The 18,358-nt window shown below is 39.0% G+C and overlaps 1 protein-coding gene across 1 annotated transcript; it reads right to left on the bottom strand.

Annotated features, from left to right (window-relative positions):
- Positions 1-94: 94 nt before the first annotated feature.
- RHAG (Rh associated glycoprotein) lies at positions 95-15,223 on the bottom strand. The gene is made up of 10 exons (XM_066314652.1): positions 15,005-15,223; positions 10,306-10,489; positions 8,475-8,625; positions 8,131-8,278; positions 7,202-7,368; positions 6,214-6,351; positions 5,861-5,982; positions 4,959-5,044; positions 4,023-4,096; positions 95-3,366 (listed from the first exon to the last, which is right to left on the bottom strand). The coding sequence occupies exons 1-10, from the start codon at positions 15,138-15,140 to the stop codon at positions 3,289-3,291; spliced, it is 1,284 nt and encodes a 427-aa protein (XP_066170749.1). The 5' UTR covers positions 15,141-15,223; the 3' UTR covers positions 95-3,288.
- Positions 15,224-18,358: the final 3,135 nt, after the last annotated feature.

Genomic DNA, 18,358 nt, shown 5'->3' with positions numbered 1-18,358 from the left:
CGTATTTTGTTAATGTATTTGGAGAAAAATTTGATCTCAGTAAGAGAGAAAGAAGAGATCCCCAAGACATGTCAAATAAATACAGTTGGTCATCTGAAAATTCAATTAATGTGTTTATTCAGCAACAGATTTGGGCAAAAATGTTAAAAGAAATTTTGTAAGCAAATATGCAGCCAATAGCTTTCAAATAAATTTTCTTTTCAGTAATGAAATACAAAGATACTGCTCTGACAGAGGTAGGAAAGGAGCACTATAAGACAACCTTCAAAGCTGTGATCACCCACTGGTTTTCTGAAAAAGACTTGACCTTTGGTTAGTTTAAAGAAGATATTGTTAAAGTTTTTACTCATTAAAAAAAAAAAAAAAAAAAAAAAAAAAAAAAAAAAAAAAAAAAAAAGAAACCCAGAACACTACACCTTATTTAAGCTCTTTTAATGTAAAAACGAGTCAAAGTGAGAGCAAAGGTAAGAGTCTTGAGTGGTTGTTGGAAGGGATAAAACATTGCCAGTCTCTTACGAGAAAGAAAAGAAATGCTGATGATTGTGAGCCTCAAATTTAGAGTAGTAGTACTTTAACTTTTCTTTACTTTTCAGTCTCATCCTTTGAGCTGATCCTCCACTCTGTGTCATGTTTAACTCCTTACTTTCCTTTCCTGCCAGTGCAAGGCTTCCTCATGGAAGAATGAAATACTTTAAGCTTGTGTCTTTTAAGTGTCCAATCACATATTACACAGAAATTGTAACTAATTATTAATGAAGCTCTGCTGATTCAAGGTATTCAAAGCTTTGATTAATTGGGAAACAACCAACCAAAGAAAATACCCTAAGCCAGAGAGGCAAATACCACTGACACCTGCAAGGTGGAGGTGAGCAATTAGGGTAAAAAAAACCTTTGGAGAAACAAATAGTATACTTGAAGGGCACAGTCACATGGAAAGGAAAATAACATTTAAAGCTCTGATTAGACAAAAGGATTCATCTCTCTACTCTGTTTTTTGAGAGAACCTAAGGGACTGATTTCTCTAGAGGAGGAATCTTCTGAAAAAGATATTCAGGGATAATAATCAGTATTTAGAGGATGAGGGTATGGATTACTATGGAATGATTGTAAGGAGAACTGGACAACAAAACTGTATAGTTAATTTTTTTTCCTCTTGGAATTCAAGAAACCCTCTAAATTGAGGGTATTATTGAAGGCATCAATCACCAGGGAAGGTTTAGATTCAATATTAGGAAAAAATTCTTCACTGGAAGAGTGGTTAAACGTTGGAACAGGCTCCCCAGGGAAGCAGGGGAGTCAGCATCCCTGGAAGTGCTCAAGAAGTGAGTAGACACAGCATTCTCAATGTGGTTTACTGGCCATGATGATAATCCATCCAAGGTTGGACTTGATGATCTCAGTAGTATTTTCCAACCTAAGGATTCTATAATTCAAAGATTTACTGACAGTGGGTGGTGCTTCCTCACTCAGGTATTCCTCTGTGGTCAGCATTCAAAATTAGTGAAATTTCCTCACCCTCTTTAAGGTGAATAAAAGACCCTCTGAACTCCCAAGTAGGAATTTCAGGGGTGAAATTCATGTATTAAAGATAAGATTTTTACAGATGGAATCTTTTTCAAGTACTTCAACATTTCATAAATTATGTGCAAAATGTTTCTAAAGTCTTGACAAATGAGATATTTACATTTTTAAATGCTTCCCCAGTTTTTACAAACAAATGAATGTGTGATGGCTTTGAAAGGATAAAGGATGTCTTACAGCCAACAAAGTAGAAGGAGTCAGTCATTGCACATCTGCAAAAGAGCTTAACTGAACTAAAGTGTGATACAACAAATGAATTTTAATTCACTGATAGAAATCTGACATATCTAGCAATGCACAGCAGGTATAACATAAGGGACAGCCCTGCCAATATCTTTCTAAAGATTTTCAAGGAAAAATACATCAGCAGAAGTTAAAATGTATGTGCTATTTTATATGAGAGGAGTTTCCCCCTTAAGTCTGATAAGCAAGACTTGAAATAAGGTCGTAGTATAAAAAAAAAGTTGAAAGTTCACCCACTTTGGCCTCTTATTCAGAGACACCAGCAGTAGCTTTCCATGAATGATGAACTGAGGCACTGTGTTCCTTCTGTTTGATTCCCACTTCCCATCCATTGTCTCTCAGTGGATTATCCCATGCACAAAGGCACCTCAGGAAGTTCCTTCAGCTACCTCAATTTTTGTCTCTGAACTGGGCAGCCACTTCTCCAGTGAAGTTAATTTTCCTTAATTCAGCTTCAGTTTTCTTCTTTTTGCTTTCACTTCTTTTAGGAGAAAGTGAATTCAGAGTCGGTGATTCACACCATGGAAGTTCTCTGCCAAGTCTTCTGTAGGTTGAACATGTTCTTTCCAATCAGTTCCAAACAATTAATGTTTTTCCGGGGCTGGCATTAGTTCATTAACACTGCTACAATCTTGACATTAACACTACTTATTACTGTTGAATAGAATAAGACCTATTATGCAATCACTTAGTTTTCATAGGTCCTGCTCAGTTCCCCTATTATGTCCTTAAAACTAACTAAATCTATGACAATAAATAAATAGATCTATGATAATAATGATTTTTTTTACAATTTCACTTTCAGTTCCTTTTCAATAAACATATTAACAATGAATCTTGATACTCATGTTGCCTCTCATATTTTCTTATCAATTACTGTACTCTGTGCTTTGCTGTAAGAATTATTTCAATATTTTTCTTCCTGTCATAATCAAACTTCAAAATACAGCATGTTTTCTCCTCCATCAGAAAACAGGAAAACACACTTGCTTAAAAAGTTAAGCTGGGATACTCTGGTGAAAACTTTATTCAAATCCATATAAAAAATATCAATTCATTTCTTCTTGATTACCCCTATAAAGTTGAAGGATGTAACTGAGAAATCTCACAATTAAATATATTATCCTGTAATAATCTTGAAACCCAAAGTTTATTATGACAGCTATATTGTTGTCAGAGACAACAAAATATAAAATATAGATAAATTTAAAGAGCAGTTTGTGGTGCCTTTTTCTGATGAACAAAAATATTAGAGTGATATAATTTTTTCACCTGATCTTGGTATAATGACTAAGTAATCTAAAATCAAGCTTTTTTTATTTTACAAATATATAGCTATCTTCAGGCTTTTCTTAAAAAACCTGGTGTGATTGGGACAATACTTGGATGTTGTTTCATTGTTTCTTAGCATTTGAAACAGAAAAGAGCATCACTAGGAAAAAATATTTCAGATTAATTATTTTTCTACATGGCAGCTTCAAATCTGCTGTGCTCATCACGGTGGCTGGAATGAATTTCGGGTACAGTCTCCTCCTCTGGAACCTGCCATGCAAAACAAAGAGCTCAGTTAAAGACAGACAAATTTGCTTTTGCCATAAAAGAAGACTAAAATGTGCTGAGAATGTAATTCTATTTGTATATATTGTATGTCTGTTTATTAACACTGACACAGCCTGATATGAACCATCAATTCTGGATGCAGAGGAATGAACTCAGGGTTTTCTTTATAAAAGAAGGAATTTAATTCATTAAAAATACCTAATAAAATTTCCTTTAACTTCACATTTTATTTGCAAGGAATGTATACTTTATATTACTTCTTGCCTTGACTTTTTGGGTTTGTCCTGGCATAAAGGATAAAGTTCAGATTGCCTAAATTAAGAATACGTCATCAGTCTCTGATAAGGAAGAGGATACCTGATACAGTGAGCACACAGGAAAGAGATAAAGCCCTCCACTGTGATATCAATTTGTTGTCTCTATTTCTGCTTTTTGTTCCAGGTGAGTTCGATGAAAAAGGTATGATAACATAAGGATCCTGAAAGTGGCATTGATAAATTCACAGCCTGAGGTAGAGCAGCATTTTTGAATTCTGAAGAGGCAGCCTTTCAGATTCGTGTGTGCAAACCACAAAACACAGGAGAGCATTGGCTGTACATCCTCCAACATAATGAAAATAGGAGGAGGTTGTGTCTTACCTCCCAATAAGCAGAGTCATCAAAGCAGTTCTGGTCAGACACTTGTCCCAAGAAGGGCAGCTTTAGAATACCACCTGCAGGGAAACCAGAGTGAGAGGTATAAAAAAAATGAAGAAAATGGCCAAATACTTGTCCCTCAGATGTGCCCTAGGCAGCCAGATAAGTTTTCTGACTGATTTCCTAATTTACAGGAAAACCCAACCACCCTGGGACATCAGGTCAATTATTCTGAGAGGTGATGCAGATTCATACAAACATAAATAAGACCATATATAAGATCTTGTTTTTAATTGACCAGTTTTCAGACCAAAATTTTCTATTTCAGCCTGACTTTTGTTTGTTTGTTTGGAAGTATTCACAAACACATGGAAACATGTGACACCTCATTGAGTATGTCTTGATCTCAAAGTAATTTCTGTTCAGAGTGTGAAGTGTCTGAATCTAGAGAAGAATTCCTTCTAATAAGAACAACACCTTATTATTCCTATAGATATAAAATTCAGTGCTTTTGGAGCATGTATTCAGTAAGGTACATAGAATCACAGAACCATAGAAACATTTAGGTTGGAAAAAACCTCCAAGATCATCAGGTCCAATCCTAGACCAAACACCATCTTGTTAACCAGACCAGAGTCCTGAGTGCCACATCCAGTCACTCCTTGGACACCTCCAGGGATGGGAACTGCACCACCTCCCAGGGAAGCCCCTTCCAATGCCTGACCACCCTTTCAGTGAAGAAATTCTTGCTGATGAACCTGAATTTGATTTGAAGATAAAAGCACTGGAAAATTGCTTTTCCATATTTGAGTTTCTGGCATCGGGACCAATTATTTCAATTTTTTATTATTTACACGCAATTGTTGATACATTTAAGTTCTCCATGGAAAAACCTCTAATTTCACATGTGTTTTTAGTCACTATAAGCATCACACTGACCTGTGAGTGCTCCTCCCACAATTGCAATTCCAAGTGTACTTCCCAGGGCAGCAGCCTGCATGGCAGGAGTCATCAGGTGACCATCCCTGAAAAGTGCAGAAAACCAAACCACTGCCTATCAAAAAACTGTTACATTTGAGGCTGATGATCAATCTTACAACATTGTACTTGCTGCATGCTGGACAAGGTGTCTCACAGGAAAAATGTCCTGGAATCTTTATGGTTGGAAAAGATCTCCAAGAGCAAGTCCAACAAATCCTGCCATTGTTGCGTACAAGACTGAACTCAGGACTTTAATTTAGCTTTTTTTAGGCTACAGATGAAAGCAAATTCTTTGAGAAGGTTATTAATATCCTGTAAGCCATTACAGAATACTCTCTGTTGTCAAAAGACCAGCATTTCCTATTTTGGGGGTTTTATGAGACAATGGAAAAAACCCATTTTGCCTTTTTTTGAATTCTTACAAATACCAGCAGTATAATTGCAGAGTCATTATAAAGATTTTTTCTATATTTGAATGGTTTGGTGTGTTGTTTCTTTATGATGTTTTAATTTTTTGAGCTTTTAATAATATATTTATTTTAATAATTATTATTGTAATTTTGTATATTATTTTATAATATATAAATTATATTTAAAATATAATTTTATTATATTATTTTATTTTAAGTAATATATTTATTTATTTGAGCTTTTTATCTCTAACAAGCTTGACATTTAAACAGTGTGTTAAAGGCAGGAGATCAAGTAGAACCCAAGTTAAATGAAAATACAATGCCTGACATCAAAACAATGATGCATTTCTGAGAAAAAAGATCATAATTAGATCCAAAGAAGGCAGCAAATTAGAACAGACCTTTAAAACTCAAGAAACTTCTTTCTCTCTTCTCTCTATAACTCACCTAGTTTCCGTTTTTATTGCAGTTACTATGATGCCAGCAATACCCCCTAGAATTCCAGGTAAACCATGCAAGTTATGAACTCCACAGGTGTCTTGAATTTTCAGCTTGGATGCCAACAGAGGCTGAAAGGAGGGGAATCAGAAAGTTATAGTTTATAGAGAGTTTATAGTCTTCCCTGATCTCTAGATGGATATACAAAAGAAAGAGCAGAAGTACAACAGTCAAATCATTATTAAAAGTCACCATTACTTGGAGTTTGCTGTATCTATCCTCCCTTTGTAGCAAACCAAGGGAGTTCCAGGAAAGCCAAAGAGAAATAAAAATGAGAACAGAGCTGGGTCCCCAATACTTACAGTGAGGAACTGGAATCCAAGGACAGAGACAATTCCAGCAATGACCCCAATGAACATGGCAGAAAAAGGGTGGATTTCCACGTCAGCACAGGTACCCACTGCTACTCCTCCTGCCAGGGTGGCATTTTGAATGAGAACCTGCAGAGGGGACACAGAGTGAGTCAGAGGTCACACATGAGGAGCAGAGGCTTGTTTTAGGGCTGAGTGCCTCTGAAGGCTGCCTTGCACATGCTGGGCTTGGACAAATAACTGCAGCTGGTGGAAAGGAGTGGGTGAAAACACAGCTGGACTTTAGGGCAAGGGGATAGAAGCTGATTTGGTTTTCTGTGTTGTGCAGCTGCACTGAGGTTTCCTAAGAATGGGTCATTGCCTTGAGAAAACTATTTTGGCTGTTGTAATAAGGAAACTCAAGTAGGAGCATCTTTGGAATAAGATCCAAAAATCCACCTGAACACTGGGCTAATGTCTCTAAGGTCCAGCAGGTTCTGTGGACAAGAGAGAATCATCACAGAATCATTAAGGCTGGAAGATACCTTTGAGATTAATAAATCCAGCCATCAAACCAGTACAACCACCATGTTCCCAGTCTACTGCATTGCTTTCCAACCCTTTCTGTCAAGAAATGTCTCCTAATATCCAGTCTAAACCTGCCCTGATGTAACTTGAGGCTGTTTTCTCTCAACCTGTCACTTGGTATTTGAAGAAGAGACCGAGCCCCACCTGGCTCCATCTTTCTTACTCAGTGAGTTGTAGAGTGAGAAGATCCTCCCTGAGCCTCCTTTCCTGCAGACTGAGCTCTCCCTATCTCCCTCAGCCACTTCTCATCAGACTTTATAGGTTTTACAAGTATAATAGCTCTAATTTTGGCTATAGAGTGGGGAAGGGCTCCAGACAGCCTGGACAGATAGATGGACACTGGGAATCTGCCTACTCATCCTTATTAGAGAGGGTTGACTCGATTTAACAAGGGTTATGATGTGATTCTTACCATACTAAATTTGCCTCTTTTATCCACCAAGCTGGAGAGGGCAAATGTCACGATGGTACAGGCAGCCAAGGAGTAGTAAGTGTTCATAATGGCTATTGCCTGGTATGCTGTGGGGCTTGCAATGGCAGAGTTAAAACTGGGCCAAAAAAGCCAAAGGAACAGGGTACCTGGATGAATAGAAGTCAAAACAAAACCTATTTAGTCACAAGGGCCAATACAACAGAGTGAGCTACAAGAAGTGAGGACCACGATTAATGAGAAACATGGAATAGCCAAAATTCTGGAAGAAATAATAGAATATGCAGAAACTTTTGACACTGGCAGCTGGGATTTTGACATATGGTCTCCTGTCAAATCTTACTGGAATGCTCTAATGACCTCTTGGTCATGCCCCACTCACTGTCAGAGCTCACCACCACTGTGAAACCCCAGCCAGAATAAGAGGCATAGGCAACACAATTGACATGCAAATCCTTTATCATCTATCAACACAACTGAACATTTTAGCTGGTTAATTGGTCTATGAACAGTTCTCATGGACAGACAGATATATGATTTCTGACATTCGTTACCATGACAAACGGCAAAACTCAATCGATTTGCAAACGATTGGCAAAACTCAATCCTTTTAATTTTGGACAACTGCTTTGGATATACTGCTGAAAAGCACAAGACTTAAGAGAAAGGAAGTCAGCACTAACGCACAGTGAAAACACATATTTAATTTGATCTTTCCATCCTTGGAGGCAAGGAAAAACTGTAAAAATATGTGTGCCACTGAAAATATGGTGCAGACATGAGACTAAAAGGAATTTTCCTCCAGAAGTGTACTTAGGAAATTTAATGTAGCATAATAATAGGTAATCAGAAAAAAGTAGGGACAGAAGAGGGATGAACAGCTGATCAGGTCTCAACATTATTTCACTTACCAATCATGGCAAACATGTCTGAGTGATAGGTGGATTCATCATTTTCATGTTTGTTAGACAGACCAGGACGGTACAAGACGAAAGCTGCAGCCAAACCAAAATAAGCTCCAAAAGCATGGATAGTCATCGAAGCTCCAACATCTGTGGCCTGTAAGAGGCAGCCAAAATAATGCCACAGATTTTTTACAACATATATAGACAAGGGGCTGATGAATGAGAAGTCTGGAGGACTGAATGGTTTAATTCTGTGGTAGAAACCAGAGCCTAGCATAAGTAAACTAGAAGTATTACAAAGTGAAAACATTTGTTATAAAGAGAAAACAATGACTGCTATGTAGTTGTACCTTGAATATTTCGGTAACTAGGTGCTCATTGCATGCAAAGATGGTGATCTCCAGAAGAGTCAGGATCAGCATCTGAATGGGACTTGTTTTCCCAAGGAGTGCTCCAAATGAAATCAAAGCAGTTGCTGTACTGAAGTCTGCATTTATCATGCTGAAGTTAAGAAAAGAGAAAAAAAACCCCAAAACACATTAAAAAAAAAAGAAAATTAGTTTAAAAGCTGTAGTATCCAACATGCCATCAAAATTATATCATTAAAATTATAAAGCTTTAATTCTTCTAGATACAAAATTATCAAGCTCACCTTCATGGATAAAAATTAAATCAAACCTTTCCAGATGGATCTTGTAAGGATCTTACCAGCTAGTGAAGAGTAAATGTAGAAGGTTTCCTCCCACTTACACCATACACATGTGCTTAGCTGGTTGGAATTATGATGAAAAGGGAGATGAGAAGTGTATTGAGATATGCAGAGATGTCATGGAATCACAGAATCATTTAGATTGGAAAAGGTCTCTAAGACCATTGAGTCCAACCTTTTACCCAACACTGTCAAGCCCACCAGTAAACCATATCCCTCAGTGCCACATCTACAGGTTTGTTAAAACTCTTCCAGGTGACTCCACAGCTGCCCAGGGCAGCCTGCTCCAATGCCTGACCACCCCTTCTGTGAAGAGAGTTTTCCTAATATCCAACCAAACCTCCCTTGGTGTGATTTCCTCTTGTCCCTTCAGGCCATTTCTTCTTGTCCTGTCACTTGTTCCCTGTGAGCAGAGCCGACCCCACCTGGCTGTCCCCTCCTGTCAGGAGTTGTGCAGAGCCAGAAGGTTCCCCTGAGCCTCCTTTTCTCCAGGCTGAGCGCCCCCAGCTCCCTCAGCTGCTCCTCCTCAGACTTGTGCTCCAGACCCTTCCCCAGCTCCGTTCCCTTCTCTGAACATGCTCCAGCCCCTCAATTTCCAGCCCTGACTGTCACCTCGGCTTCAAAGATGACGGTGAGGTCTTTGGTCAGATGGTTTGTGTGATCCTGGAAACCTTGCATACCTGTCTGTCTCTGCATCATCTTTGCATGAGCTGTCAGGCAGGGGATGGGAAAAAGTAAATAAAACCAGAAATTGATCAAAAACAGAGCACAGAGAGGCACTAACCTGTGGGTCCCTCTAAAAATGCCTACCTGTAAGCATTAGGGAGCTACTTGTATCATTCCTGTTTTGCCCTCAGTAATGTTTGGAAGCTGTTCATTTCCAAATTGTTCACAAGTGGTCTCAGAAAACAGAACTGCAGATGTGGAAAACACTCTGAGACCTTGGTAGAGGCAGGACAGGTGAGTAAGAGGGGCATTAAATGTGCTTAGAGACATTGCCCATGAGATCTTTTATTCTGTGATCAGTGTTCAGACCTTGCTGGAGTATGATGGAAATCATTCCTTGAGAAGAGAAAACCTCGTGAGCGCATAGACATGCTGCTCCAGCCTTTCTGCTGTGGCCTCACGTGTCATGGAAAGACAGATCTTTCCATGCCTGCTGGATGCAGGATGTGCTGCTGCTGGAAATCTTCCAGCTTCCACAGCTTCAGAGATTCAAAGCAATCTCTCTATAGGACCCACACCTCCCACACATAATGTAGCACCTCACATTTCTTCACAAACTTTGGTTACCTTGGCCCAGCGCACCAGGAGTGGCCTCCTCAGAGGCGAAGAGCAGAAGGATGTGGAGAGATGGACAGTAAGGCTTAACGAAATTTAGGTAAAATTTGACCCCACAGATGTTGTGGTTTATGGCTTCTCCTGATATCTTGAGGGATAGAAATATCTATTTTGCTTTAATTGACATGTACCTTTTGATGTTAACAGGAATTTTTCCTCCTTTCATGTGCCAAAATCCTTGCATCAGAATTCCCCACTGGAGTCCAAAGGCAGCAATGAGCATGTTGAAACCAACGCTGCTGAATCCATATTTCTTCAGAAAGGTCATCAGGAAACCAAATCCAACAAATATCATCACATGGACATCCTGGAAGTCTGAAGGGAAAACATGTCTGTGTAGAGACTGTGAAGAGTGACTGTTAAGGGTGAAAAGCAAGGGACAAAGGCAGCTTGAGGAGACATGAGTTCCAAACTCCAGTCATGCATGTGATCCATTCCTCCCACGTCATGACCAGTCTACCAGCTGAAAACTGAATGTCTGGAAAATGCCACGTCTGATTATTGATTATATTGATTGCTGTATCATTATGGAAAGCCACTAGAGATCTTTATACTTGTAAATTTGCTTGTATCTGGCACTGTTCTCCCTTTATGAAGCTTCCTGGAACATCATCACAGCTTCAAGTCCTTACAGAAGAGTCATGTTCCCCTTCCGATAAAGGTGGTCAGAGCCAGTGTGTTCTGACTACCTCCAAAATTGTAGATGGGATTTGTTTGGGTGAGGGCTAGGTGTCCCAGTGCAAAGGAATGCTTGGGATATCTAAAAATTAATGTTCAAGACACTGATCTTTTTATATGGATAAAAGAAAAATTAATTTTTACGCAAAGTTTAGATTTACAAATGAATATAGTTAATCAGCATACAATTGGTCTTCAAATATTTTGTTGTTTTTTGAAATATGAATTTTGTTAAAATATGGTTAGTTTTTTTTACTTTTTAAAGTTATTACTTTATTTTTATTTTTTATGCTTTTAATAAAAAAATGAGTCTATCAGCAACACGTAGATACTTTTTTTTTTTTACTTTTAAGCTTTATGTGATTTAATTGACTCCAAATCAGAGAGGGTTGAGACCTGTAATTGCAATTTTTTGTCTGATATTATTGTTAATAAGAACCTCCAGTATAGAGAGACCATTTAAAAAATTATTTAATTGCTCTTACATGCCAACAAGGGTGAAAAACTTGAGCTGGTTAGTATAACATCTGGATTGAAGTTGCAATTCCCATTACTTGAAGCGTTCCTCAGTTTTGCATTACCAGGCTTAGCCAAAAGAGGGCCCAGAAGTATAAGAAGTGACTGGGAATTCCTAATAAACTCTTTTATATTTGCAGTGTCCTATTCCAGCCCTGCCCTAGCACTGAAATACCCAGTAAGAGCCTTTACTTTGCATTTTAGAAGCAGCATCTTTGGTTGGCGTGGGGTTAGATGATAAACTTTGAGGTCCCTTCCAACCCAGGCCATTCTCCGATTTTATAGAAATGCAGGTGGTTCACAAACACCTCCAAACCCTTTTGTTTACTCTTCAGGCTGGACATTTTAAAGCTGTCTGCACTTATTCTCACAAATTTTTTAATGTCCTGGTTAAAACTAGCTTAATTCATGGGTGTTGAGGACAAATTCCTTCTAGTTTAGCCTGTACCTTGAACTTTAACTATATCTCATGGAGAGTAGGTCTGGAGTGACTTTAAATGATGAAGAAAACAGCATGATTTCAACTGAACCGTTTCAGTAACCAGCTGTGTTTGACAAAGCAAAGCACTTCTGTGAGAGGGGAAAAGAAGTACTGGGAAAAAACCCACCAGAAGATCCTGAACAAAGCCACTGCACAGGATTCTGCAAGGCTGGCCAAGACCAGCATATAAACTCCACTGCAAGGTGGCCAGTCTCAACACAAAGATGCTTGTGACATACTGCAAAACTGGTCTTGCTTGACCTAAAGTCGTAAACCATAGAACCCTGATCAAGAGGGATGCATAAGTTTTCCTAAGCTCTGGGTCATGGATGCTCACAGGACAATGCATACAGGATGCAAATATGAAAGAAATCCTCTTATAGTGGATTATTACCATCACACCCCTTTGTTCTCCCATTCCAGTGGCACAACTCACCTGAGATTGTCCATCCAATTTGCCATTCCTGTACTTGTATCCACCAGAAATAGATATAATGTAAAGCTACGATTTAGGAATGATCTCAGCTTAGCCCTCCTTACCTGAGTGCAAAGCTATGCTGATCCTCCACTATTATTTTCATTTTTCTCCTGCCCAAAAGCACTGAAACAGCTTGAATTTGTGGTTCTGAGGTGTCGAAGGCATAAAAAATCAGGTCTTGCACTGTAGTTCTGAGAATATAAATTACCTCCTGGGTGAAAGAATCAGATCTATGAGATACAGATGGGTTAACTTCCTAAGGCATAGCATGGGAAGTAGTTTGAACCCATCAGTTTGAAACTCAAGGAAAGTCCTGGCTCAAGATGTTTCCTAATACACCTATACAACTACAGAAATAAATTTATGCCAAGTCGTCAGGCAAACTGCACTTTTGTTCACACTTTGTACAGGTAAACTTGAGAGTAAGGGGTCCTAAAAGTGAAAATATTGTGAAAATCTACTTTTATTTCCATTTTTATTTGAATGACCTCTGTGAGATCAGCATCTAAAAATTCAACATGACATCGGTTGTGTTTGTTTGGTTTATGTTTCTACTGGTAGTCTGTATACCCTGGCCAAAAGAAATATATGTTCTTCTCTCCTAAAACACTTTTCCCACCTTAAGAATAGTCTCTTATCTATGTTATGCCTAAAGCCATGCCTGGCAGGAGGTCAATGGGCCAGTTTGCATGAGCCCAAACTGTTCCATTAGGCAGCTCACAGGTCAGTAGTGTGGGCAGCCAAGGGACAAGTGTGTAGGAATAAGTCATACACTGCCTTTGCAGGGAGGAATGGGAGACAGTAGGAAATTCCTCCCTCATTTTTAAACACTGATATTAGTAAAGAAATAAGCAGAAGTGATCCCTAACTGGGCAGGTTACATTTAAAGACCTGTATTGTAGTGTTAGTTCAATTACCTGTGCTGTCAAATTATTCATGTAGGTTTTGATATAACTTTTGCTCAGGCCAGCAGTCACCTCCTGGGTCACAGTGGACCAAGAAAATTCCCAATACACTGTCAGATAAGGCCGCCTAATTTAGGAACTTGGATGGTTCAATACAATTGGGATAGTTTAGTATGACACCAGTTGAGAGAGCTGTGTTTGTTCAGCCTGGAGAAGAGAAGACATTAAAGCACCTTTGAGTACTTAAAGGGGGCTTATAAAAAAGTGGGAGAATGACTTCTTAAATGGGCAGATAATGATAGGAGGAACAAGAAGGAACAGTTTTAAATTAAAAGAAGAGAGGTCTATATTGGGTATTGAGAAGGAAATCTTCCCTGTAAGGGTGGGGAGACCCTGGCACAGGCTGCCCAGAGGGGATGTGGCTGTGCCTGGATCCCTGGAAGTGTCCGAGACCAAGTTGGACAGGGCTTGGAGCAACCTGGGATGGTGGAAGTTGTCCCTGGAAAAGGGTGGAGTGGAATGAGATGAGCTTTAAGGTCCCTTCTAACCCAAGCTTTCCTTTAGCTCTATGAACACCATTGACATGGCCAAACTGTGTCACAGAGAGCGGGGCTCTGGCAGAGCCTAAGTTACCACATCTCAGGGGTACTGCCACATCTCAATGGAGCTCACCTAAATGGGAGTAATTAGTCCCTATGTCCATCAGCTGACCTGCATCTGGATCTGAATAATGCCCTCATTTGCTGTTCTCTGGCCCAGACAATGCTCTCCATGAGAATATACAACATAAGATTACTGCAACCTGAGATCACATGCCCCTGTCACAGCCACAGAAAAGACAGTTAGAGTGAGAGAAGAAGAGAGATATATTGAAAATGACACAGTGCTACCTGCAGGCAGGGAATTCTGTACTCTGTGATCCTCACCAAGTGCATTGCAATCAGGGCTACAAGTCATTGAGGCCTCACAGCAGAAAAACTGAACAACAAACCTTCAGTACTGCCAGGAGAACACAGTTTGAAGCTCTGCAAACTTGTTTTCTATTTATTCACATTCTATTTATTCACATTTTCTTTGCATGAGGAGCAGGAGGTGAGAGAAGCAACTACTTCTCAGGCCAAGAGCTTTTTCTGATCACCAAGTATTTGCAGAACAACAAATCAACAGAAACATTTTCAGGCTAAGCCATTACTGCCTAATGGAGCCACTGCTTTGGAAGATAGCAGGGAATTATCTCCCTTGTCACCAAAACTATGGCCCTTTTTGGAGTCCAGCTTTCACAAAGTCCAGCTTTAACATTTTATAATGATGTATATGCAGCTCAATTTCAACATTCTCATAAGACACCTTTTCCAAATCTGGATGGTACTAGTGAAATGTTCTACTCATTTTGACTATTTAATACAGTGATCAGGGTAGAATGTCTGGCATGAAACACTCCCATCTCTCTCCAGAAAATGCTGGAATCTTTCAAAGTAATACACAGGTCTCCAAATCTTAACCTGCTGTGCAAACACTAGAACTATTTCCCAGGCTCTTCTCTCCCAGAACAGTAAACTTCTCAGCAGTGAGGTACTTGCAGAATTTTATATGTGCTCAATTTGGATTTCTCTTTGAAGCCTGCTGCTCACACCTCAGAAAAATGTGCTTGCCCCAAAACACAACTTTCCTTTCCAGCTTTATCAGTAGGTCTCATAAGTCATTCAGAAATTTTTCTTAGGATCAGTTTAAAGAAATTTCAGCTTCTAGAAATCTTAGAAAGAAATACTTACGTGGGTATAAGTTTTCAGAAGAAGAACTTTTGTCATAATCCACAAATATCCCATACAAAACAATGACAATCACTTCCAGAAGAAGCGCCAGGATCGAGAACTTGAACCTCATGTTGGTGTCAAAGTCTGGAGGCATTGCTGGAGAGCAGGTGGCTGTGAGAGCTTGATAATGGGTGTCTGCCTCCAGAGGAGCTGACTAATTCCGTGGATCTGGGTGATATAGCAAAAAAAAAAAAAAGAAAAAAAAAAAAAAGAAACAGAGATGTGAACACACAGTCCCACCCACTATGGGAGGGGAAAAGTATGGGTTAATATAGTGACTTCCATTTCCCAGGGTACTTCTGTGTGTGAAATGCTGGCTTGCATGTGTTTTTTGTTGTTTTTTTTTTTTTTTTTTTTCCAGTTTGTAATACAAGCCAGCTCATTCAGCCACAGTTGTACCACTCACTGCCTATATGTATTTTAAAAAGGAAATTGCCTTCAAGAAAATCTCACAGAGCCTGGTTTGCTGCACACAGTGAGGAACAGTGACTCTCAATTATGTTTCCTGCAGTCAATAATATTTTCAAGTTGTACCTCTTCTTCCAAAAAGTAAATAATTTTGCATTGCAAATAAAACATGGAAAATCATATAGGCTGTGATAAGCAGAGAGAATCTCTTTCAACACGCTGAAGTAATTTTTTTAATCACAGTGAAATACTCATTCTCAGAGCACGAGTTCTCATTGTAAACTTATTTAAGAAGGAAATTCTTGTACTTCTTTATGTGTAAAAAGGATATTCATAGTCGATAAAAAGGAAAGCTGTAATTATTAAAAAGAAGAATTTGGAGAGAATAGCTCCATTTTTCATTTTGAATGGTTGCTCTTTTTTTAGCATTCCCCTTAGCTCAGACAAAGGAAATAAACAGCTTTGTTAAAAACTATCTCTCATCCTCACTGCACCACAGGATAGGACACACAGCCAGGTCTGATTGTGAGGACCTGTGAGCTTCTACATTTGCTCAGGATGTGATTAAAAAAAGACAAACTCATGGGCAAAGTTAATTTTTATTTTTTTTACTCGTAGCTCAGCCAGGAATATGTTGTGTATTCAGTGCATAAAGATTTTCCTAGTGAAGATCTCATGACATGTATAATCCTTATGTTAAGATCTTTCAGGGCTGCAGAAAAGTTTCCTTGCTGAAATCTTAACAGGAAAAGAGCCTTTTAATAGTGTTTAGAATTTAAAATGGGTCAAATTCATTCAATAAAAACATTTTCTGAGGTTATTATTTTATCTTTTAAATGTCATGCAGATACGTACACACACAGAGACACACAGTCTGTATTGGAAAAGTATTCATCCACGTCTTTTTCCTTTTTCCTTGGCCACGAAGAATAACTTAGTTATTTTCCCAGTATTACCCAGAGGTAAACTAGTGCCCAGCAGCCACAGAATGGCCCCTAGATGTGAACAGTTGATTTACACACAAATAGGGATATTGAATAAGTTATGCTTCAATATTTATGCACTCTAATATTTGTTCCTCTAAATAAATGAAACGTTTCTCCCTCACCACTAAGAAGGCTGAATCTGTCACAAATTATCTTCAGATACTGCCAACTTTAAGCTAAAAGGACTGACAACACAAACTGCCAGGAAGAAGATGCTTTATCCAAGGGGTGGAGCTGGACTATTTTGCTCACTGGACCTTTTGGGGAAACCCAGTTTGGCTTGACTTACTGCCTCAGTTTTTTCTTGCTGAGCTGGGCTTTGGCCTGTGTCATATCTGGGTCTGGGCATTGCTTCAGGAAATGACAGGTGGATATTCTCCTCAAGGCTCTCCACGGGAAGAACTGTGAAGAGCCCTACCCTGGGCACATACACACTGTGGAGAGTAAGGAATGTCTGCCCTGTTAAATCAGGAAAACAAGATCTGGATCCTTCAGCCCTACATCCCACTGGAAACATTGCACCCAGGAGGTCCTACATTTTGATCTGATGCATTTCCCAGCAGAAGCACCTGCCATGTCAGTGGCTGTGTGTCATTCCCATATTTTTTCCTGATTGCCTTGTTTCTTACGCAGACTTTCCGTGTGATGGGGAAGAGCCATCTCCAACATCTTTCAAATGCCTTTATGTGTCCATCCAGCTGCTGATTAGGGCAATCAAAATGCACACATCTTGAACTGTTCCTCTTTAGGAAATTCCCTTATGCCTCTTTATTTGCTTTATCCCAATCCTGGTGGCTACAAATGCAGATAAAGGACTGAGGGTGCTCTTTGACAAATATTTTTGCACAGCTGGATCTACTAAGTAATTTTAAATATTTGTCATTTAAATAGCTGTTGGATTTTTTATTCAGATTTCCATCTAAATAGGACATTGGTCACATATCACAAACTTTATATAAATAAATGTGAACAGTTGTGTCAGAGTTTCAAGCTTCTGGAGTGATAAAAATAAGAAATCAAGGGGTTGCTTGGCCAGTATCTTACCCAAAGGATGAGAAAGACTATGCATTTAATAATCTTCTTACAGAATGTCCTCAAGCATCATTAGGAGTGTCATTCCACTGGCCAGACATTTCTGTACGTGATCTAACTTGCAAGGCTTCCCTTTTAAATCTCAGACTCATGGAACCATTAGGGTTGTAAAAGACCTCTATGACTGTGAAGTCCAACCATTAACTCAGCACTGCCAGGTTCACCACTAGACCAGCACCACCACTGATACCCCCTCAGCACAATATCTACAGATTTTTTTCTATTTATTTTCCAAAAGAAACGGAAACTTCCAGAAGCATTTGTTTTCATGTTAAAGTAAGTTACCTAAAATAACTGGCTAAATAGGCCAGGTGAAAAAAGGGCCTTTTTTGGTCATGTTTGTTGGCTGACATAGATGCAAATCAGCTTCATGTCTCCTAGAAGAGGCTGATATTATTAATGACTCTGATCTCAGTTCAATGAATTCTGAGCTACAGAATTCATTGAACTGAGGGATTCCTCAGTCAAGGTTGATCTACAGAGCATGACTTGAGTGCTCATTAATCTTCAATTTTCTTTTTGATGTGTGCTCTTCTTGTAGACACAGCTATGGAGACCAGGGAGGTGGAATAAGGTCCATCTTTCCTCCACATTGGAGAAATATTTCTTAGACAGAAATATTTCTTAGATCTCCTGAGCTTTGAGCAAAGTTTTTTGAGAACATTGACATTTATCCCATTTCTGTGATTTTCTGGTAGCAACATTATTTTCATTAAACATTAACTTCAGTTCTTCAGGTCAGCAGATCCCTGTGTCTCCTCAAGTTGAAAGCTCAGCCAAGAAAATACAGTTTGTCCCCACAGTCCTTAAGCAGCCTCCTTCACCT

Source organism: Sylvia atricapilla, chromosome 3, assembly GCF_009819655.1.
Source record: "Sylvia atricapilla isolate bSylAtr1 chromosome 3, bSylAtr1.pri, whole genome shotgun sequence".
In the NCBI taxonomy this organism is placed as follows: Eukaryota; Metazoa; Chordata; class Aves; order Passeriformes; family Sylviidae; genus Sylvia; species Sylvia atricapilla.
This window is presented reverse-complemented; position numbering and strand designations above follow the sequence as displayed.

Excerpts from the sequence above, each read along its gene's own strand:
- RHAG (XM_066314652.1), bottom strand. The coding sequence starts at position 15,140 with ATGCCTCCAGACTTTGACACCAACATGAGGTTCAAGTTCTCGATCCTG. Across the intron at positions 8,626-10,305 it reads ATTCCTGTTAACATCAAAAG|CATGATAAATGCAGACTTCA; the intron begins GTACATGTCAAT and ends TCTTAACTTCAG. Across the intron at positions 3,367-4,022 it reads ATGACTCTGCTTATTGGGAG|GTTCCAGAGGAGGAGACTGT; the intron begins GTAAGACACAAC and ends TTTGCATGGCAG.